Below are 27134 nucleotides of genomic sequence, written 5' to 3'. Positions count from 1 at the left end.
CAGGAGACTATACTGAAGCTGAAAACATGCTCTGGAGAGACAGACGAAGGAGTGTAGAATTTTTAAAGAGGAAAGAGAAGACTTACATAAATCGATTTGAAGAAAAGGTGTTTGGTTCTCGTTTAAATACAGTTACATTAAACTACATGTGATTGGTTGTAGCGCTCGTGTTAGAAAGTCTGTTTATGTCTGTTATGACAAAAGTAGGTGCCTTGGCTTTCAGCAAGGTAGTTCAGCAAAACACTTCTGAGAATTTGGGACAGAAGATGGGCATGAGCCTTGCCTCCTCAGGGTCCTCCCAGCTCCATTTGTTTTTAAATTTTTTAAAAAAGATTTTATTCATTTGTCAGAGAGAGAGAGCGCACAAGCAGTGGGAGTGGCAGGCAGAGGGAGAGGGAGAGGGAGAGGGAGAAGCAGGTTCCCCACTGAGCAGGGAGCCTGACGTGGGGACTCAGTCCCAGGACCCCGAGATCATGATCTGAGCTGAAGGTAGATGCTTAACCGACCGAGCCACCTGAGCATCCTCAAGCTCCATTTTCAATAACTGTCTCACCAGTGGTCATTCCACTTATTCTCTCTGTTGTATATTAACTCTTATTATCCTCATTTGACACAAGGGAAGGAAGTGAGGTTTTAAGAGGTTAAAAGACACTAAATGCTACCTGCCTAGTAAAGTTAGAATCAAGGTCTGTGTTGCTCAGATGAGGCTAGTGGGAGGAGGAAGTGTGGAAATGGGACCAACTAAATGTGGCAGAGAATCTATGATGAATGATAGGCATGGGATCCGAAAGAGACAGGATGTTTTTGGCACGTGGGTGGGAAGCAAAAAATGTGGGGGGGGCGGTGGGAGGGTTCAGTAGCAAACAGGAGCAGAGTTAGAAGTGCAGGTAACTCCCTAGAGCTAGGCTGGTGTCCTTGAGACTTCTCATTGACTGAGGATATCACCTCCATTCTGTCTTGTAACTTCGCTTTACAAGTTAGTGCCCTGGTTAGTGCCCTGTGGCCCTGTGGACACCAGCTTAGAAGGCGGGTGACTTTGAAATGAAAATACTTCCCGACTCTGTCAGTTTATCTGTAAAATAAACGGATTGGATGAGGTGATCCTTTCCAGAACCGACGCCTTAAAATTTATAGGAATTGTTAAAAATGGGCAAAATAAATTAAAAATGTAAAATTTGAATGTAATTTTGTGTGAATTGATTTAATGTGATGTTCCTACTTTCTCCTTTATTTCTTTTGAGATGATCTTTTTAAAAGGCATATTTTCAACTTGTCTCTTTTAGAATATTATTTTAGATGGGTATTGGGTTTCACATTTTTGTTGTAATTCTATCACAATAATGCAAACCTTTTTTTCCCTCCCTAGGCCCTGCAGGAGCAGCTAAAGATGTGTAAGTAGTTAATATTATGATTTTCTAAACTCTTTTTTGAGGAAGACACTGTTTTTCATGATTGTGGTCTTTCACTAGATATAGGTATGCCTGAAAAGATACGGGAATACGTTCTCCATTATGCAAAAATCAAGATTATCATCTAGTTTATAACTAAAGCGCTATTTGAAGAATATCACTGTGTTATTATTTATTCCATTACTATTTATGCTGCCTTTCTGTTGCCCTAGCACTGTAACTTAGAACTTAAACTGAGGGAAACGTTTAATTGTGCTTCCTTCCCAACTTGTGCTGAGATTTCTTCTCATTGAAAACAAGTGGATACGGGAGAATTCATTAAGCACATAGCTCCTGTGACTGTGTTAGAGTGAGCCAGTGGGGAGATGCTGGGGCACGCAGGTACCAAACACACATGGGATTGGTTTAAATCCGGTGACCAGGTATTTGAGTGAATATGTATGACCATTCAGTGTAGTCAATACTGAGTTGATATTTATACCACAGGACATTAAATCAAGTGCAGCTGTCTCCCAGAGGGAGGTTTTGGGAGCTCAGGAGCCCTTCCAGAATTTCCGTCATGGCCCATGTCTGCATCTTTCCATATCTCATCTAGAACAGTAAGGACTTTGCAGTAGTTCACAATTTACTCTCTGGAGAGTGGATGGACCCCCGCCCCACCCACCCACGATGTGAGATGCTGCTTAGTTGGTTTGGATGTTAAGACTGATAGTGTCTCACACACACACACACACACACACACACACACACACACACACACACCAAGGAGGGCAAGGTGATTTCTCGCTTTCACATAATGAGACTTTCTGGGAGAGCAGGGTAGGCACCCAACTGGCCCATTCATCTTGAGTGAAGGAAGGGGAGGCAGGAGTGGCTTTGGTTTTAACTGTGGTTGGGAGTGGGCCTCCTCGAGGGGTCCTGTGCATGGGGAGAGGTTTGCCTGGTTTCATTGTCCCCACCAGCACAAAGGAAGGAATTCCCAGGCTTCCTAATCAGCTTGCACTGCTGTGAGGCAGAAGGGGGAGTGGTTGGACTTGAAAGCTGTCAGTGGTCAAACATCAAAAACAGAGTCAGATTTATTATTATGACAAAGAGGAATTCAGAGAAGATGAGAATGGAATTATAAGGTTTTCCTGGAGTTAAATATGCATTTTCTATGGGACTTTCTGTACCCAAGAAGCAATATTCATTGTTTCAAACTCCTGGTTGCAGTATCTGAGTTTATTACCAAAGCATGTAACAACCACAAGTTCCTTGTCCTTACCTTGTTTCTTTCATTGTGTATCTGGGTCTCTCCAGGCCTTCTCCTTCCATGTCTCTACATCATTGCCAGATTCATTACCTCAAGCACTCCCCTGGCCTTGTAGGGCCTTTGCTCAAAAACTTAAAATTATTCTCCATTGCCCGCTAGACTGAGCCCAGAATCCTTTGGGAACAGGAAGATCATTTATGTTTTTAGCTTTTCTCTGACAGGCTCTGCGTGAGTTGGAAGGAAGCCCTGCATTTGGAGTGAGCAAGGCCAAGGATGAGAAGTGAGCTGATGTCCCGCCCTCTGAGACCTCGGACAGGGGCCCAAACTGACCTCCCATGTTCTGCCTCCGTTTTTGCTATTCCCTCTGCCTGGAATGGCCTTTTTCTCAATTCAATTTGTAAAAAAAAAAAAAGCTAGTTGTTCTTTAGGGCTTCTGTCTTGTTCTTTGCAAGAAGAGTTTCTTGGATCTCTCAATTGGATAGAATGTCTTTCTCTTCTGAACTTTTGGAGCATTTGCCCCTTTCTTTTATTTATTTTTTTACTTTTAAAAATTTATTTATTTGACGAGAGAGATCACAAGTAGGCAGAGAGGCAGGCAGAGAGAGGGGGTGGGGGGGAAGCAGGCTCCCCACTGAGCAGAGAGCCCGATGTGGGGCTCGATCCCAGGACCCTGGGATCATGACCTGAGCTGAAGGCAGAGGCTTTAACCCACTGAGCCACCCAGGCACCCCTGCCCCTTTCTTATGACACATCAGATGGGGCTTGTATTGTGGTTATTTATCTTCTTGTCCCTCTTGGGCACTGAGGGAAGTGAAATATCTTACTCCTCTGAATGTCTCCCAGGGTTATTAGTATCGTGTTTTGAATGTGGTGTTTAGTGAATAGTTGCTGAGGGTTCCCATCATTCCTATTCAAGGAGAGATTGATATCTTGACTCCTTTCTTTTAGAGGCATGGAGATTTCTAGTAGAATTTAATGATGCCATTGTCAACAAAATTAACTATTCCACGATGTGAGACGCTGCTTAATTACTTTTTGAAATCCCAAATTCTCTAGATTTAAATTTTCTGTAACTGTATATACCTCATTGTATGTCCTAGGAAGATATAATTTTATTTAATAATTGACCCTTTTAGAAATAAATGTAATAAACTAGAAAAAGTTGAAAGAATATCATAATATTATTTTTCCTTGCCCAAAAGCTATATTCAAACATGTTCTTTTTTTTTTTAAAGATGAAGGTACAGATTTGTAAGTCTTAACTATGAATGAACAGCTAAGAAATGAAGACAGTTTACACTTTTTATTATAAAGATCTAAAATTTCTTTTTTAATCTAGAGAGACTGATCCCAACCCAAAGAAGTGGCCAAAATCACATAATGGGTGCTAAGAAGTACACAACTTCACATAGAGCCAGCCCCGAATTATACAGGCAACATAAGTCTTTTGCTGGGGGGAATTATGGTTATTTTCAGAAGAGAGAAATACTGTAGTTACTTCCCCTCTTAATATAACACAAAATCCATTCTGTAGGGAAGGTTTGTGATCTTTACTATCGCTCTCCCCTTGCCTGTTTATTTGCCGATTTTCTGTAAGCAAGAAGCCAGGATATAATAACAGAGAAAATGACACTTCTGCTCTTCAGTAGGTTAGTGTCTACTGGGGACCAAAATACAGTGTGATAAGTGCTAATTATTGAGATAGTCAGAATTTAATGCCAGTTTGGGTCTTGAGGGATGAATAAGAGTTCGTGCAGAGAAAGGGAGAATGGCAGCCCAGAGCAGAGGAAAGAGCATGACAAGAGGCTCATGGGTGTAAGGGAGCCTCAGCTCCCCTGCAAGGAGCCTGTGGGTTTGTTCTGGAGACTTTGGGGCATGCTCCGCAGAGATGAGGGATGAGGCCACGGGGCTGAAATTGGCTTGTGAAGGGCCTTCGGCGCCAGGTCAGTAATTTCATTCGATACTGTATGCAGTCAAGAGCCATTAGGAATTTTAAGGTGGGGGGGTTGCGATGATTATATTTGAGTGTTAGGGCGCTAACTGCCAAAGCAGAGCAGTGTGTGAGATGGGGGAAGGGAGGAGGCACAGGGAGGGAAAGAGGTGGTGAGGCCACCAGAGGGGCAGACTGCGGACAGTAGCAATGGGAGAGAGAAGGGCCGATGCGTACACTTGCAATATGACTGAGATTTGTTGGATGACGGAACAGGGAAGGAAAGGAGAGGAAAATCTGAGGCTCACACTGCAGTTTCAAACCTTAGCCGAAGGGATGGGGGATAATCCAACAAGGTCGGCCGGGCTGAAGGGGGGAGAAAAGCCACGGGATGTGGTGCGATGTCCACACGGGCACCTGGGGGACTGTAGTTTCCCTCGAGGGGTGTGAGTAATAACTGAGTGAAAATGGAAGTGGGAGAGGAGCGGGGAAGGGGTGTGTGGCCTCTCTTCTTGCCGTGTCTGCCAGTAGGGGAGGGAAGGATGTCAGCAGGTTAGAGATGCTGATGTACGAGGGTGCTGAATCCCGGTGTCGCGCGCCTGAAACTCACATTACCATATGCTCGCTGACTGGAATCGATGTAAAAACTTTAAAAAAGCTAAAAAAAAAAAAAAGAGGAAACATTAAAAAAATATATTTCTGTTAGAAAAGAAGTGCCTAGAAAATTTGGGAATTTTTTTTTTTTTTTAAAAGAAGACATCGGCTCTTATCTACCAACAGAGACAGGCGCCATTAACATCTGACACGCTTTTCTCCCATTTCTTCATTTCTTCTGTTTCTGCCCAGGTGAGTGTATGGATGATTTTGTATATGGATGTTTGTTTTGCTTTTTCTATTTATTTTTTTACACACCATGGACTCAAGGGTAGGAATCGGTGAAGTGAGCCATGCTGTGGGTGGCTTGGGAAAGGGTCTGCTGTGAGGGAGGGGGATCTGTGATGGACGCGAATCCCAGAGTAGGCAGGAGGGTCCAGCCGCTTACAAGGTTAACCTTAGAAATTCGAGAGGAGGAGGGAAGCAGGGGTGAAGATAAGAGGCACAACCCCCCCCCCCCGCCCCTTTTATTGTGCCTGGCTTCATTGCCCGTTGTGGATAATGCTTTTTTTTTTTTTTTTTTTTAAACGAATTGAAGCTTTGTATCCATCCTGCATCAGGCAAGTCTGTTGAAGCCATTTTCCCAACAGCATTTGCTCACTTCATGTCTGTGTCACGTTTGGGTAATTCTCACAATAGTTCAAACTTTTTCATTGTTAGGCTTGTTACGGTGATCGGTGATCAGTGATTACAACTTGCTGAAAGTTCAGATGATTGTTTGCATTTTTTAGCAACAGCGTATTTTTAATTAAGTTTTATACATTGTTTTTGTAGACATAATGTTATTGTGCACTTAATAAACTACTGTATTGTATAGTTATAAAAACATAATTTTTATAGGCGACGGGAAACCAAGAAATTCATGTGACTTGCTTTATTGTGATAATTCATTTTATGGCTGTGGTCTGGGAGCTAGCCTGCATCATCTCTGAGGTATGCTTGTATAGAAACTTAGTCATCATAACAGACTCATGCATATCAGTGAGTGAGTCTTTCTTACTCTCTCTCTCTCTCTCTCTGTCTTTTCAAAATTAAATCACAGCACTGTAACATGCAAAATAAAACAGACATGAATCAATGTGATGACATTTGTCTGCTTTCAAAGACCTGGAAAAATCAACCATGCTTTTATTTTATTTCAGTGAATTATCTTAGCTATTTGGCACAAATAGGTTGCATTGGGATATTTTTGGTTGGAAATGGCAGAAGTCCAGCTTAAACTGGCCTAAACAAACAAACAAAAAGGAATTTATTGGCAAGTGTAATGGAAAAGCTCCAGGGGTTTGGCCCCAGTCACAGCTGGATCCAGGTGATCCAATGACAGGAAGAAACTGATTTCTTCTTTCTTATCTTGGACTCCATTTTAGAAGCTTTCCTCAGTGGTGATGGAGATGGTCATCTTTTATCTCTTATCAGCTTAATAACTCCTGTGGAAAAACAGCTTTTCTTTCCCAGTGGTGTGATCCAAAGTCCTATGGCTTGGGCTCTCCCTGCCACAGCATGAGGTCATTTGCCTCCCTCTGAATCAACCAATGAGCCAGGGGAAGGGGGGTTTCTCATTGGCCAGGTCTGGGACACGTGCCCACCACTGGAGTCAATCAGCATGGTTCGCTCCACCTGACCAGGTGGTCAGAGTCTGGGGGCGTGGCTAAAGACAAATCCCGAAGCTGTTACCCAAATGGAGGGCACTTAGAACTGGGCATGCAGAAACAAAGCATGTTCTGCTGTAGGTCAATTTTCATGTTATTAAAAAAGTTTCTTTATTTAAATTTTAAGCAAAATTTATGGGAATATTACAAACATGTTTTAGTAAGAAAAAACATGAAATAAGTTGATACTAATTTAATGTTTGCTGTTGAAAATAAAAGATCATAGCCACTCCCGTTTAAACAAGGTAATTCAAACATGTCTTTCACTTAACACTTGTATGGTGACATTTCATGAAGACTCCTTTCTTGACGAAGCGATTTTATTGTTATGGAAGGTAGTGACTATAGAGAAGAGTATCTCAGAATGAATGAACAAAACACTGTGAAGCACCACCTTTTAAATAAAATGAAATTATGAGTGTTTCATCTTGAGTGTCCTTGGAATCCTTTATGGATTTCTCATGCCCAGTGCACCTGTCAGCTGAGCCCTCTCTAGTCCTCGCTACAAACCCGATGGTGTCTGATGGGCTTACTCCTCCCCTGTGGAGTAGCAGGAGGTTGAGGAGGATGATGTGGAAATAGCATTGAAAAAGCATGCGTTTTGGAAGCAGGGAGATCTGCCTTTGAATTTCCTACCACCATTTACCAGCTGTGTGATACTGTGTCCTCAGTGATCTTGGCCATAAAATTGGGATAATAAATGTACAGGGCAACCATCTTTATCCTTATCATCATCATTCTGTTACTAGAGCTCTTCCATATATATATATATAATGATTATGCATTATGATATATTATGATTATGCATTCTCTCATTCTGTACCCATAACAGTCTGATGGAAACAGTATGACATTTCATTTTACAAATGAGGATATGGGGCATAGAGAAGTTAAGTAACTGCCCAAGGGTTGTGATGGTTATTGGTACAGTATATTTAGTATCTCGGGATAATACTTGGCATTATGCTTTCCTGCTGCCCATAAATAGTAGCTAGGAAGGATTATCAGATGTTTGCAGTGTTGTTGAAAAGACTTGGCAGAGGCTCTGTTATGAACACCTGACAGTAGAACCAGTACATCGCTGAAGTTAGGAAATACACAGTCCCATTGTTGGCCCATCAGTACACGGTCAGATTCTCCTTAGATAGGGCCAGTGCACTGGGAAGAGGAAGAGAGAAAACGGGTGAGTGTGTTCATCCCAGGGCAGACAGAGATGGTGGTGACCAGCAAGTGTTGCCAAAATGTTTGGCTGCAAGGCATGCCCTAAGGGGCTGAGGAATGGGAGAATGGGGAGAGGGGGAGAGTGGCTTCTTAGGATGGCCGGGGGCAGGAGGTGGGAAGAGCAGAAGGATGATTTTTTTTTTCCCCCTCTAGGGAGTGAGATTGTCTACTGTAAAATGTCAGAGGTGAAGTAGTTCCAGGAACTAAGCTCCTCAGAGCGGTCATGGGAGTGAGTTATTACCGTAGCAATACAAGTTGTTGGAGTAGAGGAAGTCAGCAAAATGTGAAATGAAGGTCAACTGGGTGATTTTCATGGAATTTAAAATCATTTGAGATAATGAAGGTTCAGAAGAAAACCTTTGGGTCAGAGCCAAAAACCTTTAAGGTATTTGGGGCTGCTGTCGCAGGGTTCCAATTCCCAGAGGAGAGGATTTGAGTGAAGGTGAAATCGGCCCCATCTGAAAGAGCTCAGCGGGGAGGTTGGGAGCCTGCTGGCTTCATCTTCCGTTTGGAGACACTAGGATATTTCCAGCAAAGAGTTACCATGAGGGAAAAGCAAAGTTTCTTAAGGTAAGGAGGTGGAGAGAACACTCCTGTCTTTAGCAAATGACGCTTCTACAGCCAATGCCAAAATAATCCTGAGCACTGTGTATCTCTCAGGAGAGCAGAAGGAGGGTAGGGAAATTGCAAATTGACTCTTGATCCATTGCTTCCAGACAAAGAGTGAACGTTATTCATATTTTCCGGTAGTACATTCTGGAAGAAAGAAAGGGACCCCTGTTGGCCAAGGGCTCATACAAAGAGAGACATTTGAAGATAACTGTCAAAAGGAACTTTTGAATTTTGAAGAAATGAATGAGATTACTTAGACTCCAAAATAGTCAATGATAAAATACTAATCCTGTCCAAAATCACATGTAATTAAGTGGTAAAATTGCTTGAAATCACCCTAAAAAAGCAGGAGCCATCATAAGAACATATTATAAGGAAGATTAAATGATTATACTTTATCTGGAGAGCTGTAGTGTCAAGGAAATAAACATTGTGAATTAATGAGCCTATTCCAAAATATTATTGTGAATGGCAGCTAAAAATAGGTAATTAGAGTTATGCACACGGTCTCCAGACATTTCCATATTTAATTTTATTGTTTACAAACCAAATAAGTTTGGCCTCTTCAGTGATATTGCAGATATGGAAAAAGAAAAGACTGCATGCTGCTTTTCTACTTTTTAGATCATCGCTAATAAGAATAGTTCTATATTTAGAAAGTTTTTCTTAATAAATAAGTAAGAAATAAATACTTTTCTTTGCCACATAACTATGTTTGTCTTGAAAGGCCAGGGAAATGAAAACTTTGTGAATGTTAAGGCCTGCCGTAGCCAGGCTGAGGCAGGAGATGCTAATTGGAGTGGCTGGCTGCTGGCTAATAATTCTCATCTGTATTTGTTCTTGGAAGTGCACGTAATGCATCAGTGCCATGGTTCCATCATTTTATCTTTGAAACCTTTTTTTTTTTTTTAGTTCACTTGGGATAGCTATTTTATTTTATTTTATTCTATTTTTAAAATAGTTTATTATTTATTTGACAGAGAGAGACACAGTAAGAGAGGGAACACAAGCAGGGGAAGTGGGAGAGAAGCAGGCTTCCTGCTATGCAGGACTCCCCGCCCCCCACACCGATTGCGGGCCTCTATCTCTGGACTCTGGGATCATGACTGAGCCAAAGACAGACGTTTAACAACTGAGCCACCCAGACGCCCCATCGGATAGCTATTTTACGCAACCCAGAAACCAAGCAAATACAGCGACATAAATATTTTAACTACCAGGTATTACTGAGGAAGAAAAAGTAGTGGCTTATATTTTATAGAGGAACTCTAAATAAGGTTTCTCTTCATCGAAGTGATAGATGAAAGTGATGAGTGATCCTGAAGTGATAAGAGGAAAATCACAGTAGAATAATCTAGAAAGTTGAAGTGTTCTATTTGGCTATTTGGTTTTAAACAGGCATTCGCAACTATATTCATGCAAAAAGGAGAGGCAGAAGGGAGCCAGCCTGCCCCAGAGACCAACCACAGACACATAGCTGGTTTTGAGGCAGGCCATTTTCTGGAATCTTGACTTCAAAGAAGTCAGAGCTTGTTTATGTTTAGAGAGAAACTTGGGCTCTCTGGTTCATTTAGGAAAGGTCTGAAGCAGATGGGTGTGCAGTTGCCTGCATCAGTTAGGCATTCCATCTGAGAAGGGTGGGTGCCAGCAAGCTCACAGGAAGTAGGCTAGAAGTATTTGATGGAGATGCTGAGACAGAAGAAGGCAGTTGTGAAACCTCAAGTTATCCAACCACCAGCTTAGTTGTGGTGGTTGCCGTTGGTCAGTTGGGGTTTTTTTGTTTTTTTGTTTTTTTCCTTTTTCTGACATGCCTGTGGGAGGGCCATGGGTTGGGTCAATTTTAGTGAGACAGAGATCACCAAACAGTCTACTACTCTGCAAGGGTGTGTCATTTTAAACTATCAACCAAGAATTTATCTTTTCAACCATCTCCAAAGTGGGAAGATACGTTGACTTGTGGTCCACCCTCAGTAACCCTTGTGTCTGCAAACGTCGTTGTGGATGCCATGATCTAGAGCCTGGGTCAGCCTGTAAGCATGTCCTCTTACTCTGGGAAATTATCATGAGTCTCAAAGGGACACTTTACCCCCCTCAACACAGGCTTTCCCTTCAAGCAACTAGTCTTTGATAAAGAAGCTAAATCTTTGCCAACAAAAGGAGACCCAATTTTGGGGCACCTGGGTGGCTCAGTGGGTTAAGCCTCTGCCTTCGGCTCAGGTCATGATCTCAGGGTCCTGGGATCAAGCCTTGCCTTGAGCTCTCTGCTCAGTGGGGAGAGCCTGCTTCCCCCTCCCTCTCTCTGCCTGCCTCTCTGCCTACTTGCGATCTTTGTCTGTCAAATAAATAAATAAAACTTAAAAAAAAAAAGGAGACACAATTTTGATGAAATGCCCACTGTATTTCTTAAACCTGGTCCAAAATTGTTCATATGTGTTCCACGTGTCAGTTAGAAAGGTTCCTGTGGCTTAAAAGGTTTTCCTCATAAGATGGGAGGTGAGCTTATGATTAAGATGATTTCATTGTTAACATTTTTTTCTCGAAGATTACATCACTTTCCACACATTTCCGAATGCTGTGTAGGATCAGAAACAAACAAAACACTGTCTTGATACCAGAGAAATCCACTTCCCTGCAGGCTTTCAGTCCTGCTCCCTCTGGAGAACACCAGTGCCTCCCACAAGTGTGCTCTGCAGAGAGGGACTTACACGTAACCAGAAAGTGGAGCGTGTACTTGTTAAAATTAATTCAAGTCTGTTAGCCCTACTTTGCTCCTTGGTCCTGGGCACAACTGTGAAATGGACCCTGTTTATGCCCGAACCCCAGCTCTTAGTTCTAACCCCTTCTCTCCAGTCCCCCTCCATTCTCTCTCATGTTCCTTCTCCCTTGCCTCCCCACCAAGGCCGAGGCCCATGTGACTGATAATCGAGAACTTGAAATTACAACTTGAGCCAGTAAACAACACTATATTTAAATCTTGGCCTTTCCAGACCCTTAAAGGTATTCAAAGAGGTGTTTGCTCACACCACTGAATAAAAAAAAGTGCCTGCCTCTTCACACTTTTCCTTCCCTCCCATGACTCTTGGCTGAGGTGGGGAAACATGGAATGAAGGGCGCCATGACTTTTGTTGTGTTGGGCATTGAAACTCTGTCAAATGGAAGGACTTTTTTCTCTTAGCTGTTTTAGATTCAGTTCTACACTGCAGGGAGCACTTTGTAGCTCTTCGGTCCCTGGCTTGGCTAGAGATGGCTGTTTCGGCCTCTTCTGGTTCTCACGCCTCTTGCGAGGGCACTAGACTGGCCTAAATTAGAATTGAGGTGAAACGAAGCTGACTTACTTTCCCCGTCTTTGCCAGCCAGAAACTTTCAGTTTTCCTAGGAGTACCTTTGGGAGAGGGGTGGGCCAGCTGGGTGGGGAGGTGTGGAGTTGGGTCCCCTCACCTTGTTAACCAACCGCATCCTGCCTCTGGACACACAGAGAGAGTCAGAGCTCTGTGTGCTCCCAAGGGACAGACATACACAGTCTGACCTGAGAGGAATGAGCTGCTATTGCAGAGTAATTGCAGGATTTTGTAGTTTACATCACCAGAAGCTAAAGGCATGCGTGTGGGACTGGTGTTCTCAGGGTAGGAGACCAAGGAGGAAGGAGTATATATACTGAGTTAGATTGAATTTATTGATAGTATTGTATTTAATGGAGGTTCTGGATTTAATCATTTAGGTGCAGGGAGGGGACCCTAACAAGTTAATTGTCCTGGTTGGTGAAACTCAAGACGCAGTGAGCTTACACTCTAACCAGGGGTGGAAAAGGCTAGAACTTTTGTGGGATGTTGTAGGGGAAGGAGCCCAAAGGCTAAAGAAGAGAATGTTGGTGTGAATTTCTCAAGTATGACCTGCTTTCCATCACAGAGGATGCTCCCTCCACTAAGGCTTTGAGAAATTTGGGGAACGCATAGTGAGAGGGTGTCCCTGTTAAGCTCTAAGGTGGTGTGGTCTTCTGTAAGGGCTGTGACAGAGGAGACACTGGCCCGGGGGTGGGCGCTTTATCTCACCAGGCATGATGGGATCCCAGAGGACAGGATCACATTTCTACCAAGCGACAGAACTTATCCCCCCGAGACAAGGTGGGCACACTTACCATCATGGAGAAAGTTGGGATGAAGGGGCAAAAGGGCTTATCCTGGAAGGAACTTTGATGATGGCTGGTTGGTTACGGTCTCCCTAGGGATAAATGAGAAAGACAGCCTTCTATTTATTTATTTTTTTAAAAGATTTTATTTACTTATTTGAGAGAGAGAGAGACAGAGAGAAAGCATGAGCAGGAGGGAAGGGCAGAGAGAGAAGAAGTTTCCCCACCAAGCAGGAGGGCTGACGTGGGAACTTAGGACCCCGGAATCATGACCCAAGCTGAAGGCAGATGCTTAACTGACTGAGCCACTCAGGCACCCCTGAAGGACAGCCTTCTAAAGGTTCATTTTCTCCCTCTCTATATTTTTATAAGGAAAGCTTCTGTCTGTAACCAGAAACCTACCTAACTTGAGTCACCACAGTGGAAAGGCATAGACACTTAACCCAGTTTCCAGACCCAAGTCAGACACCCAGTGATTGAGGCCATGTTTCCTCGAGGGAACTTTCAACACTGCCTCCTGTAGGTACTGTAGATACCTCTCCACATCTTCCTCAAAGAGACGTGTGTCCATTTACTAGGGCAGTTATATTCCTTCCCTACCAGAAAAACAAATAAAAAGGGATACAGCGTCTCAAGGGGGAGTTGCAGAAGTTAGTGCTGGCACCAAAGACTTGAAAAAATGAAAACATGGAGAAACTTCTCATATAGCTGAGTTGATTATTTTTAATAAAGACCCTACAGCTTGAATAGCAGCTGAAATCACCCCTTCATGAGGTTTACAGTAATCGAAATCACTCTCCAAAATAAACCGGCCTTCTGCATGGGCCACAGGCAAGTTAAATGGGGATGTCCTGGTAGAAATCTCATTCTCAATGTTTCTTCCCCATTTTCCATTTTCCAGTTTTCCAGTTTTCAGTGCCTCTGCTTGTAGGTTCCTGGACATTGACTCCAGAACTGTTTCAGAACTATTCTTTGGGAGCGGCTTACTGTGATAGGAGGCTTATCCTGGTTGATGTGTGCACTTGCTCCTTTTCTAGGGGAGCAAGCTTATGGGTAGGCTGACTTTGTAGAGATATTTGGACCAGTTAGCTCGTGAGGGGTGCTTGTTTTTGTTTTTGTTTTACAGGAGAGAGGGAGGGAGAGACAGACAGAGAACACAAGTTGGGAGGAGGCAAGGAGGGAGAAGGGGAGGGAGAGAATCCCAAGCAGGCTCCATGCCCAGAATGGGTTCTGACACTGGGCTCAATCCCCCGACCCCCAGATCGTGACCCCCGCTGAAATCAAGAGTGAGACGCCACCCCAGCACCCTCTGTCAGGTGTTTTTAAGTGCAGCAAAGCAGACCGCCCTCTTTTCCAGGTCACGGACCATGCATTGGCCTTGGTTTCACTCTGTTGACAGTTAGTTCAGTCTGCAGGCTCTTACCTCTAAGGGGAGTTTTGAGGCCAGAGTCATCTCCGTCTTTGTCCTTCCTGCCCTGTGTCAGTGCTGGCAGGAGATAAGGGAGTGCTGTCTATTTCTGAGGACCTTTTGGACCATCTGTCCACGGCTGCTGTTCTCACAAAGCTGGGGGAGGTGTGGCTTCGTGTTCTGCCCTCCCTCCCACCACCCCCACTGACTTGGGGCACATATTTAGCAACTGAGCAACAGTCACAGCTGCTGGCCTCCCAGGAGCCCCTGCCCCTCTCCCTTAAGCTGTAGTGACCAGAAAAGAAACAATCAAGTCCTCAGTGAAAACCAGAAATTCCTCCATGGTGGCGGGATGCACTGGCTGGAGCACGCTTCCCAGCCTGGCATTCCGCAACCACTGGGTGGAAGAAGGACCACAGACTATTTTCATTACTTCAGAAACCTGAAAGGAAATCGGCATGTGCCAGAAAGGAGACTGCGCAGGCTTATCAAAATGTAGAATTTATTCACTTTTGATTCAGAGGACACAGGACCCCCACCCCCCAACCTCAGCTATCCCAGGCTCATCAGAAGCTCTCTTTGGCACTTGAATGTCTAAGAGAATATCTACCAGTGAATTATTAAGGTGGTTTGATAACAAAATCTTTCAAAATATGTTTTATGAGGAGAAGAAAGCTGCAGTGAGTCCTTAAAATGGGGGTACAGGTGGGGCAGCCCAGATATTCTGACAGCATTCTTCAAAACTTGAGAATTTCCCCAAGGATTAGAATTTGGAAGGCTTTGGTAAGCACTTAGCAGTGTGTTAAGTTCAACAACAGCTCAGGATAATGTCCACTTCTCTTACCAGTAAGAGATGGCCTTTCAGGAATCTTTATTGCTGCTTGGTGAACCGTTTCTTTTTCTAATGCAGTTGGGGCAGGACCCATCACCCCAGGTGGTAGGACGCTGTCCTCTTGGACATGGATGAGGCAGTGTTTGGTCCCCAGGCAGATAAACATACCGGCTTGGACCTGTCTGTTCACAAGGAGATTGATTTTAGACCAACCACTATTTTCTGATTTAACCTCAGTCTGGACTTGGGTGTCCAGATGAAAAGATTCTAACATAACTGTCCATCAGAATAATTTTTGTACTTGGATAACAAATGAGTTCCAGCAATCCAACAAGTTCTACATAGATCGATTGTCCCTGGAACAGTTGGACGTTTATTCTAATGCTAACAAAATATTGACTAAGACTCTTAAGTGTCTTGCTTCCTTCTTTCTGTGAGTGGGATGAAAAAAGAGATCCAGCTTAGGAGATGGGGTGTTTCTCTCATGCACTGAGTGTGGGCTCACAGTTTGTGAAGCAGGAGTCGGAATCACACAGAATGGTTACCCACCCGTGTAACCTTGGCCGTGCTACTCAACCTTTCAGAGCCTCAGCTTTTCATTAAAATGTGGCTGGGCTGCTTGTGTGGCTCAGTTGGTTAAGCATCTGACTCTTGATTTTGGCTCAGGTCATGATCTTGGGGTTCCGGGATTGAGCCTCATGCTGGGCTCCACACTCAGTTCGGAGTCTGCTTGGGATTCCCTCTCTCTCTGCCCCTACCCCCACTTGCTCTCTCTCCTTCTCTCTCTAAAATAGATAAATAAAAATTTTTAAAAAGGTGGCTCATCCCTGCTGTGCAGGATGGTGATGAGGAATGAAGGAAACCATACCATAGCACTAGAGGTGCCCGTGCAGTTCCCCGGGAGGCTGTGAGGATGAGGGGATGCTCGAAGCTTCTGCGGGAGTGGTGTGGCGGCATCCCCAGGTCAGGAGCAGCCAGCAGGCAGTGTTTTTACTTTTCCATCTTCCCGTTTGAGAGGCAAGTGGTGAATTAGAGTGTGGAGCACGGTTTTTGGTGTCAGATGGGGTTTAAATGTCAGTCTTACTTGTTGGACTCGCATACTTATTAATTACATGGCTCTGTGGACCTATTTTCCCAGGTCTAAACTCTCAGAGCTGTTGTGAGAAATCACACTGATGCCCATGAAGTATCCTGCCCTGTATCTGACATGCAGGAAAGACTCCATGATGCTGCCATTTTTACCCATGTGGTCTTCATGCTGTAGAATAATTGTTTGTGGAAGGAGCGGATAAAGCCGCAGTCTCTTATGTGGGGGGTGTATATACAAAGGCAGGCATTGTAACTTATTTGAAGGCTCAGAAGAGTATACGTCCAATGAGTCTTTATAAATGGTATTGTTAATGATTTAGTAATATATCTGAAGCTTAATTTATTATCCAATACATATGGCAGCTACATCATCATTTCCTGCAAGTTAGATGTACAAGGTTGTTGATTAATTTTGCTATGGGGAGTGCTGTGAAGTGTGTAAACCAGGTGATTCACAGACCTGTACCCTTGGGGATAAAAATATATGTTTATAAAAAAAAATAAATTTTAAAAAATTTTACAATGGACACAGAGTGGGTTTCAGAAAACTGAAAACTCTTATAAAGTATTCAATACTTTGAATTGAATTGAATACTTTATAAGTATTCTTATACTTATTGAATTGAATACTTTGAATACTTTATAAGAGATAGCAGGTTAAAATACTTTATACTTTATAAGAGATAGCAGGTTAAAAATAGTTTACTGTTTTGTTACATTTGGGGGAGTTAAAATATGTTTTAAAACCTTTAATAATATATCCTTAGACAGAATTAGGCAAGGGGAGAAAGAATTAGAATAAACAGAGTTGGGGGCGCCTGGGTGGCTCAGTGGGTTAAGCCTCTGCCTTCGGCTCAGGTCATGATCCCAGGGTCCTGGGATTGAGCCCCACATCGGGCTCTCTGCTCAGCGGGGAGCCAGCTTCCCCCCCCACCCCCGCCTGCCTCTCTGCCTACTTGTGAGCTCTGTCTGTCAAATAAAAAATAAAATCTTTGGGACGCCTGGGTGGCTCAGTTGGTTAAGTGGTTGCCTTCGGCTCAGGTCGTGATCCCAGCGTCCTGGGATCGAGTCCCATATCGGGTTCCTTGCTCGGCAGGGAACCTGCTTCTCCCTCTGTCTCTGTCTGCCTCTCTGCCTACTTGTGATCTCTCTCTCTCTCTCTCTCTGACAAATAAATAAATAAATAAAAATCTTAAAAAAAAAATAAAATCTTTAAAAAAAATAAACAGAGTTGGATATGAAAAGAATAGCTATGCCAGAAAACGAGACATTGTATGTGTCCAAAACTACCAGTGACCTGTAGCTTCAGAAACAATGTCATGATGGCATTAGCCATTTGGGACTGGTGGTAGACAATCCTAACATATTCCACCGAGTTAGTCACCATCATTTTCCTGTTGTCTATCCTAATGGGTTATAAATCCATTTTAATTAAAAGTAGTGAACAACCACTTCAATAAGCATAACCCCATTTCTAATACAGTATGACTTTGACACCTTTGAATTAGAAAGATCCAACTTTAGCAGGAGATGAGGGAAGTTGACAATTATTGGGTGAATTTAGGTTGTGTGCTTGATTGGATAAATTGGATCTCAAAGTGAGTTTTGCACTCGATCGGAGTATTAGCTGTGGGCGCGGCCAGGGTTCCACGGATGATTTCCAAATCTGCACCTCCCTTCTTTGTAGACTGGAGACTTACTGGCAGACGCAAAGAAGCAAAATCTCCCGTCCATATACATTGGAAACATTCACAGCTTTTAAATGGGTAAAACCATGATTAGACGGTCCCTAAAATGTATAGATTCAGAAGCTGTTTCAATTTTTTTTTTTCTTTCTTTTTGGCTGAAGCCCTTTAGAATTACATGTTGGGTTCAGCCAGATGCATTTGAATCTTGGGTTTTTTTCTTTAAGAAAAGTAACTTATGTATGCTAACTAGTGCTTGAAGGAAAGTTTCCCGATCCTTTTAGAAATACGCCAAGGAATATCAGTAGAATATGAATTCCTCTCATGTAAGGAAAGAAGCTGTGCATTTTAAAAATAGTGATTCCCTCTAAAAATTTCCTTTTAAGCATTTCCTCCTTCTCTGTGCACATCATGTATAAAATGGCTTTTCTTTTTAGATAGAAGGAAATCAAATGGACACAACCTCTTCTGCACTAAAGAAATCTTTCATACATCGAGTGGTGTCACTGAGTGGCAGGAGGATCACAGAATCCTAGTTCCCTAGGACTGGAGGGGACCTTAGGAATCATCTGGTTGACCTCATTCTGTAGATGAGATGCAACCAGGCTGCTTGCCCACAGCCTGTCTGTGCTGATGGCACGCCCATGACAAGAACCTCGGCTTCCTGACGCCAAGTTACTGTGCTTTTTGCAATCTCAGTTGCTCTCTGTATGTCCTTTTGTTTAGCACTTGGATTTTTTGGCATTTGCTGGATTTGCACATTTTGTTAAGGAGAAAATGACTAATTTTTTAATGCATGAATGATTGAGGTGGAAAGGACAGTGTGTTATAAACATACTTGATGGCAGAACTTGAATAAACTCAATTGACTCTTTCTTAGTTGCTCTGTTTTCCTCATAACCAAAAATGAAGTGTCTGACTATGGGACCAGATGGCTTATAGCAAATATTTTTGACCTTTTAGAACAGAAGAATCGATAACGGAAGACGACAAGAGGAGGTATGTGTGACATTGAAGCTGGCTTTAATTTGAATAATTTTGGCCATCGTCCATGGATTAATTTAATGCATGGATATAATTTAACACTGTATGTAGTACATGATCAATAACACAGATTATACCCAGACAGCTTCTGGCACAGAGAATACAGGTAGGAGTGTGTGATCTGAAAAAGAACTTGCCATGGGTTCATAATCTTTGCCTTCAGGCAAGCTTGGGTTTTGTCCTGTGCACATGGCCTGTGCTAGTTTCTATCCTGTGGCCTTTGGATGTGCCCTTCTCCCCAATGGATGACTTCATTCACTCTCCCCGTCCACTCCACCCTTCCTCTCCTCCTCTGGTGAACTCCATCCTACTCTCATTACTCATTAGCTCTCTCTCCTCTCCTTTCCTGTTTGTAAATACCTCCAGGGAAATGTTCTGTGTGTCCATAGCACCTACTACCACGCTGACCACTCTGAATTCTTGATGAACGTTGATGGATTAACTGTAACATGTTACTCTATGGATATTTGTTACTTTACGAAATAATAAACATTCCGATTTCTTTTCCTCTTTCTCATAACAAGTTAAATATCTAAAAATTCTATTCACTTAACTTAGCTTTCTTTTTTCATGTAGAGCTTCTTTTTAACATAGAAAAAATTACATTTCCAAGGGCAAGAATGTTCCAAATTCTACTTTTGAAAAGTCCTGAGTTATTTTAATAATTTTGTAATTGTTGGCAGTACTCCATGCTTCTATCATTTTCTGCAGATATAGAATTTCATTGATAATGGTCTGATTTTTCTGTCTCTGCTTGTTTTCTCTAAGAAACTACGGAGGGGTGTATGTAGGGCTGCCATCTGAAGCTGTCGATATGGTATCCAACCAAACAAAGACTGTACGAAAAAGTAAGTAAAATGGTGAGATTTACTTTCTCCCTGTATTTATCTTTTTGTTTTGTGAAAAAAAGTATGAAATTTATATTTCATCATGCCTGACTCAACCTACATATTACTCAGTTGCTGTTAATCCTGTAGAAAAAGCCATTGTCTGTTCATTGTAATCATTTGCTGAAATTGCCACCTATGTGATGAGAGAAGTTCCAGAGCAAAATTTAGCTTCTGTTTGTGGTTATGTTCCGTGGATGAAACAAACGTTTCTCCATGGGTAAATTTACATTTGTTGTTAATTTCCGTGACGATCCGTATGACAATGAAAAAAAATGTTTCAGTAAGCTTATGGAGTTTTTGTAGAAATACAGGTAAATTCTTATAACATATTCCTGTAATGTACTGATAGATGTCTGATGATTAGAGGGAAATCAAGTGCATATTGTATAATTAAATGAAGGGAGGCCCCTTTTTGTTTCAATAGGTAGTAATTGTGAAGCTAATGTCTTTTTGGTAATAGGCTCTGATAACAGTAGCCACAGAGCTAGCTTCTGGCTTAAATGTGGGACTCCTGGTAAAGAATGCTGGTTTACCAACCACTGTACAGTTGTCTGATGCATAGTTTTAAAGAACTGTTAATATGTTTCATTTACACACAGGCTGTATTATTATCTTATTTCAATATACTATCGTTCTTTGTTCCTCATTACTGTTTTTCTGCATTCTCATCTGGACTAGCAAATACATATATGTCACTACTATTTGTCATTTTATAGGAAACTAGACTATGATCTTTGTAATCTGAACATTTAATTTTTCTTAATTTTCTCTTTAAGATTAGAAGAAAATATGACTCCATAACCAAGAGGTACTGTATTTTTTCTAAATAATTTTACGTATTTAGCTTTGATGATGAATGAACCGTAGATATTGTTGCTAGCTCTTTCTGAGAAATCTTGAACTTAAAGATTAAGAGGGGTCTCATCTTGTGGTTAAATCTGTGAAATGGAGCATATAATATTGTAAAGGGGTCTTTGATAATTAGATCAGTTTTCTTTGCAATTAATTTTTTTTTTTCGTTTTATTTTGCTTCAGATGCAAACTCATTTAATAAGTAAGCCTAACTCGTTTAATAAGAGCAAGCTAAGTGTTTGCCTAAAGCATGAAGGTTTCACTCTTCACTGCCAGAAACTGAGGTGCTAAGACTTTGGAAATGACAGATAGGGAGTTAGCATTATCCTAAGACAAGCAGGAACAAGGACAGGAGAAAACAAGCTCTCCTTTATTAACCCTCTGTGTGCCGGTTTCTAAAAGATCCCATGCAGGATTTTCATAGAGGCAGGAAGTCTCCGTTCATCTGGTCCAGTGATGCACGTGATGCTCGGTTCCCCACTGCCTCTCAGTCTTGCTGACTGACATCTGGCCTCTTGAATATCCCACGATCAGGAATGCCCTATCTCCTGAGATAGCCCATTCTCTTTTGGGAGTCAGACAACCTTGGATATGAATTCAGGCTCTTTCACTCACTAGTGGGGCAAGTTACTTCCCCCCTGTCGCCTTCATTTTATAATCTGTAAAATGGCACCAATACTTAGCTTGAATAGGATTCCATATGAAATGAATGATTGTTTCTGTGATATTGTTAGGATTCTATGTGATATAAATGGTAGTTCTGGTGATTGTTGTTTTCATCATCCCACTCTTCTGTTTTGTAACAACAATCCAGGCTTTGGCAGACTCAAAGCAAACTGACTTGATACAGAACCCACTTCTTGCTAATGGCCCATTACTGGAGCTGGTGTTTGGGATGGGGAGGGGTCATGGGATAAACTTAACAGGGGGAGACAGATAAGCTTTCCCACTGGGGGAGAGGGACAGAGACTGTAAGCAGTTTCTTCCTGGCAAGAGGTACAACAGTCTTGGGTAGCCAGTTCTTTGAAGACCATCTCCTCAAGGTGAAGGCTTTATGGAGCTTTATTCCCTAGTGCCCATGACCACATCGTGGAGTTTGAGTTTCTGTTTGGACATTTGCTGAGATTTTCTATTTCTAGTATTTTTAGGAGTTCTAATCCTCTAGGTTCCCTGCCAGTTTTCAACTGTGCAGAAGTACTTTTGTTATTTGCATCAAATAGAAAAGACAGTCTAGTTGAATCAAGCATATGTTACCCTCCTGAAAATAGGTTGTTTTTCAAAAAGCGTTGGAACAGAGTGGAAAGAGATGTCACGTAGCTAGGTATCAGGAGGTGTGGTAACTCTGTCACTAACACAGGACCTCGGAGGAATCCCTAACGTCCTCTTAGGCTTTTTCAAGTTTGGTTTTCTCATGGGATGGTTGGATAAGATGGTTGTTCAACTTTATGTGTGGATCTCAAATTCCCTGATAACAATTTAGCAATCTTGCTGGTAAAGCAGCCCACAACTTGAGACTGCTAGCTAAAATAACTCTTTATTGCCCGTGACTATAAACATAATTTATTGCCATCCCTGTCCGTTTGAATTGCCTGAAAAGTGCTTTAAGTTGAAAGGCTGTCCTTTTCCATAGTTGGTAAGCATCTACCATGATACTTGCCTGTGACATGTCTGAGCTCATGGCTTTGTGGGCTTAAATTATTGGAAAGAGGGGCACCAGGGCTGGCTCAGTCTGTTAAGTGTCTGCCTTCAGCTCAGGTCACGATCCCAGGGTCCTGGAATGGAGCCCCACGTCAGGCTCCCTGCTCAGCGGGGAGTCTGCTTCTCCCTCTCCCTCTGCTGTTCTTCCTGCCTGTGTTCTCTCTCTCTCAAATAAATAAATACATAACTAAATAAATAAAACCTTTTTTTAAAAAAAGTAATTGGACAGAAACACTGAGAAGACTGTCCTTTGCAGAGGAAGCTATTTAATGGAAAGGATCGGAGACACTTTTTTTGACCTAACATGTCAAATCTCTCAAAATAATGCCACCAAACTCCCTCAATGACAGGAGTTCAAAGTTATTTTGGTGAATTTTTGAAGCAAATTGAGGAATGACTTCAGAATCTGTTACAACACTTACATCACGGTACAAATGTGTAGTTTCTTCTACAAATGACCTCGGCTTGAGCGTTATGCCCACCTAGATGTGGGGAACAGCCAGGGCGGGGGGTGCTCTCAGATGCCCGTGGAGGGACTGGCTGGAATATGGTCTCCTGAGAGAGCTGGAGAGAGCGTGGAGGGCTACCCCTCTCCTAGCAGGGTCTGACCCCACAGGGGAGGGATGGCATCACGGCTGAGCAGTCTGTATCTTTAATTTGGGTGATGTTGACGCGCAGCTTGGCCTGGCCATCATCACATCATATTTTACTTCTAAGTTCGTCAGTCTCTCTCCCCACGGCTCTTCATCGCTTTTGTAAAGTGTCATCAGTGCCTAGCGCTGTGCCGGCCACATATTCAGTCTTAAGTATTGAGTGACTCTTGGATGTGTGTCTTACTGAAAAGAAAATCCGTAAATAATTTGTAGGTTTAAAGCTGATTTTTTTTTTTTTCTAAGCCGTCCTTTGTTAAGCTTGCTAACTCTTTTTCCTCTTCTGTTTGTGGTCTTCACAGCTTGCTCATTAAGACTTGGAAGGAATTGCACTCCATGGGCCATCCTGACGTGCACAGAAGTTTCCAAGGAAATTCTAACTGGTCGCCCTCTCTGCCTCCCCTCCCTTCTGGAGTCTGTAGTTGAACCCACGGGTACATGTTGAATGTTGTGGTCCTAGAAAGGAATCGGATAAACAATGCACGGGTATCTGGAGCTTTCTGGGGTCCTCCTGAGAAAGACAGGCTGACAAACCTGGTGTCTGGAGCCGGCCTGCTGTGTTTGGCGGCATTTTTTCCCCTGGCTATTCAACACAGCTCATGAGAATCATGTCTTTTCACTGATACTTTTTTGATAGTTTTTATATAATGAGATCTGTATTCTATTTATAACTTCAGCTAAGAAGGCACTATAAATGAACTCCCTAAAGTAATATATTTGTGGGTTACCTTTCACTATTTTTAAGTTACATTGATTTTTAGCTGTAAAATGGTTAAATTGATTCTTACTCTTCTCTTTTCCCCTTTTTTACTTTGGGTTTTCTCCTTTCTGTGTCAGAGACTGTCTTCTGTTAGGAACAACGTATGACCTTGCAATGTTGAAAAAAGCCACCGAAATTTGCATGCCCTACGCACATTTTGATTAACTTTCCATTTTCTGTAGTTGAAGGCTGATGTCACCACGAATCCTTCACAGTCATTGATCCTCCCACCCTCCTTTGTGGGATCCCGGCCTCCCTTCGTGTTAATCTATACTCTTTTCAACGACTTGTGACTGATGGGTTAGTGGGGTGTTTGGAAAGCTCTTAATCTGAGGCTGGCCACGTGTAGCCATTTGGTACTGCAATGTAGATTACTCAGTTTACCAATATATTTCAACAATTAAAACATTTTTAGTCCTCTTTACCTGGATTTCGTCATTGTTTTTTTGAAAAAGTTCACTTTCAAAGAAGTCACACATGGCATTGTGTATAGATACTATATCAGTCTGTAAAGCTAGTGAATAAATAGGTTACCATGAAAAACCAAAATTTTTCATAAGGAAAAGATTATCTTATAAACCTGTCCATAGGGATATCAAATTTATAAATTATTGCAAGTGATTTTCTGAGCCGGTGGTGGGAGCGGAGTCTCAGATCTTGCTTGCAGTGGCTGCTAGCTGTACCTGGAGTGTGACGAGTCCTGGGACCCATCTCCGAGGAAAAAGTAAAGCACACCTAGGGGAGCTGCTTGGTTCTACCAGCTGTTGTCAATATTTTATTAAGACGGTTTATTGGAAGGAGGTCAATATGGAAACATAGGAGGAGCCTAGCCTCATCTCCTCCCACAGACACAAAAATCTACAGCTACCTATGAAATTGTTCCCTGTGAAAAGGGTCTGCCTGCTAGCGGAACAGCAGCTCCACCACAAAGGATAAAAGGGCCACATTGGGATGGGTGAGAGGGACAGAGGCATGATCTTGCAAGAAACCTCAGGCTAGGCACAAAGACCAGCAACTGGGAGCGATCTCATTACTACAGAGCTTGTCCCTGAGGAGGGAGGGCTTTGTGCTCCACATCAGACACCCTAGCCCTTGGGAACTGCATCAGAGGGATGAGCCCCCAAAGCACCCATAGGCTTATGGCCAGGGGAACCACAGGGCTTTAGGAAGTGGAAAATCCACTCTTAAAGGGCTCATGTACGGACCCACTTATCCCAGGACCCACCACGAAACCCCGACCATATACTTAGGAGACTCATGTGTTAACCCTAGCGTGTCTGCCAGAGCGACAAGAATCTGTTGGGCCTCTCTGGGGACAGAGGTGCTTGATCAGACACCAGTTTTGCATTCTCCTTCTGCCTTGTTGGGACTAGTGCTGGGCGGGTGGTCGCCATTTTTATCCACCCCTTTCCCCGCCCTAGCCCGCTACCTCTGGCGGAGGTCCTGCCCCTGTGAACCACAGCCGAGAGTGACCCTCCCCTGGGGGGTACCTTCCCCCACACCCACTCTGCCAGCCACGGAACATGAACCCCCCACACCGGTGAAGCCCCTTGAGCCCCTGGCTCTGGTGGCTGAGGAGGATTGTGCTCTGGACCCCGTGGACCTGACACAGACAGTCCTTGACAGGTCAACACCCCGAGGCCACTGTACAAACAGTAGATGGAAACACTCTCAGCCTTCATGGGAAAGAAGCATAGTTTCTTGTCCCGGAGCTCCGGCCTGAGGGACAGGCTTTAGGTCTGGCTTATAGTCCTAGGCCACAGAGGTGCCCCCAGGGAAGATGGGCAGGGAGATAACCATATTTATTCGTGCTCTCCCGTGGCCACACATACCACCCCAAAAGGAGCTTATATACCTCTAAAGCCACAAGCTTTGCAGTTGTCGCCCTGAGGACACCTCTAGACTTCTCGGTCTGGAAGTCTGCAGGGTTTAGGATTGCAGACCCACAAGACTGTGTCTATTTACACACCCTGAAAGCTGCTGGCTGTAGATCTGGCTTGATCCATACCTAAAAGAACTAGAAGAAGAACAAATGAGGCCCAAAGTTAGTAGAGAGAAGGACTCAATAAAGATCAGAGTGGAAATAAATGAAATAGAGACTAAAAAGATAACAGAAAAAGATCCATGAAATTAAGAGTTGGTTCTCTGAAAAGATAAAACTGATGAGCCTTAAGGCAGGCTCACCAATTAAAAAAGACAAGTCTCGAATAAAATAAAAGATGAAAGAGAAGTTACAGCCGATGTTATGGAAATATAAAACATCATAGCAGACCACTACAAGCAATTGTATGCCCCAAACCTGGACAATCTGGAAGAAATGGATAAGTTCCTAGAAACACACAATCTTCTAAGACTGAATCTTGAGGAAACAGAAAATCTGAATAAACCAATGCTAGCCAGGAGATTGAATCAGTAATCAAAAACCTCCCAGCAAACAAAAGACCAGGACCAGATGGCTTCACTGGTGAATGCAATCAAACATTCAAAGAAGATGACGTACTTATCCTCAGACAAGGATGCCACAGAGAAGAACATTAAAGGTCAGGCCAGTAACCCTGATGGACATAGATGCGAAAGTCCTCAACAAAATCCTAGCAAACCAGGGATGCATGGGTGGCTCAGTCAGTTAAGCGGCTGCCCTTGGCTCAGGTCCTGATCTCTGGGTCCTGGGGTCAAGCCCTACGTTGGGCTCCCTGCTCAGCGGGGAGTCTGCTTCTCCCTCTCCTTCTGTGCTCTCTCTCTCTCTGTCTCTCAAATAAAGAGATAACATCTTTTAAAAAAATTCTAACAAACCAAATTCAACCGTACATTAAAAGGACCATACCCTGTAATCAAGGTTGATTGATCTCGGAGACGCAAGGATAGTTAATGTCCACACGGCAATCAATAATGTACATCGCATTAACATGTGCACATAAGGATGAGCTGTTGTGTGGCAAGAAGCACGAATGAGAGGCCAGGAGATTCCACAGCAAGTGCAAAGGGAGAGCTGCCTCTGTTCTCAATGACTCAACAGTCCTGGCCCCAGTCTGCTCAGGCCGTGTGACTTGGCTTCTGTGAAAGAAATTCATGGCGCTGTGATAAATTCTCCCCTTTGCTTTAGCTTATGTTGGTTTCTGTCCCTAGATACAAAGACACAGACTCATTTTTCCATTTACACTGTCCACCACCTCAGTCTCAAATCTCACGAACCTAGAATTTTATAAAAGCCTGTGGACTTTTAACATAAAAAAAATATACATATATATTGACATAAGACTCAGTAAGACATGACTATAATACACATGCTCTTGTCCCATAATGGCATGTAGGTGGGACATCAGCAGTTTATCCCACTGAGGTTAGCAGGTTACTTTTTGAAAACTTTTAATTT

The 27134-nt window shown here is 43.0% G+C and overlaps 1 protein-coding gene across 1 annotated transcript in view; it reads left to right on the top strand.

The window, feature by feature from the left end:
• Positions 1-24185, top strand: part of LOC111157555 (chromosome unknown C12orf75 homolog) — a 36658-nt gene extending 12473 nt beyond the window's left edge. The window contains exons 2-6 of the mRNA XM_022519061.1: positions 1367-1391; positions 18831-18866; positions 19680-19759; positions 20578-20609; positions 23304-24185. Coding sequence (XP_022374769.1) covers positions 1367-1391; positions 18831-18866; positions 19680-19759; positions 20578-20582 — 146 coding nt within the window. The 3' untranslated portion in view covers positions 20583-20609; positions 23304-24185. The remainder of the gene's footprint in view (positions 1-1366; positions 1392-18830; positions 18867-19679; positions 19760-20577; positions 20610-23303) is intronic.
• The last annotated feature ends 2949 nt before the right edge of the window (positions 24186-27134 follow it).

Source organism: Enhydra lutris, unplaced genomic scaffold, assembly GCF_002288905.1.
Source record: "Enhydra lutris kenyoni isolate GAN:26980312 unplaced genomic scaffold, ASM228890v2 scaffoldscaffold55, whole genome shotgun sequence".
Lineage (NCBI taxonomy): Eukaryota > Metazoa > Chordata > Mammalia > Carnivora > Mustelidae > Enhydra > Enhydra lutris.
Note: the sequence above shows the minus strand (reverse complement) of the source record. Positions and strands in the feature narration are given on the sequence as shown.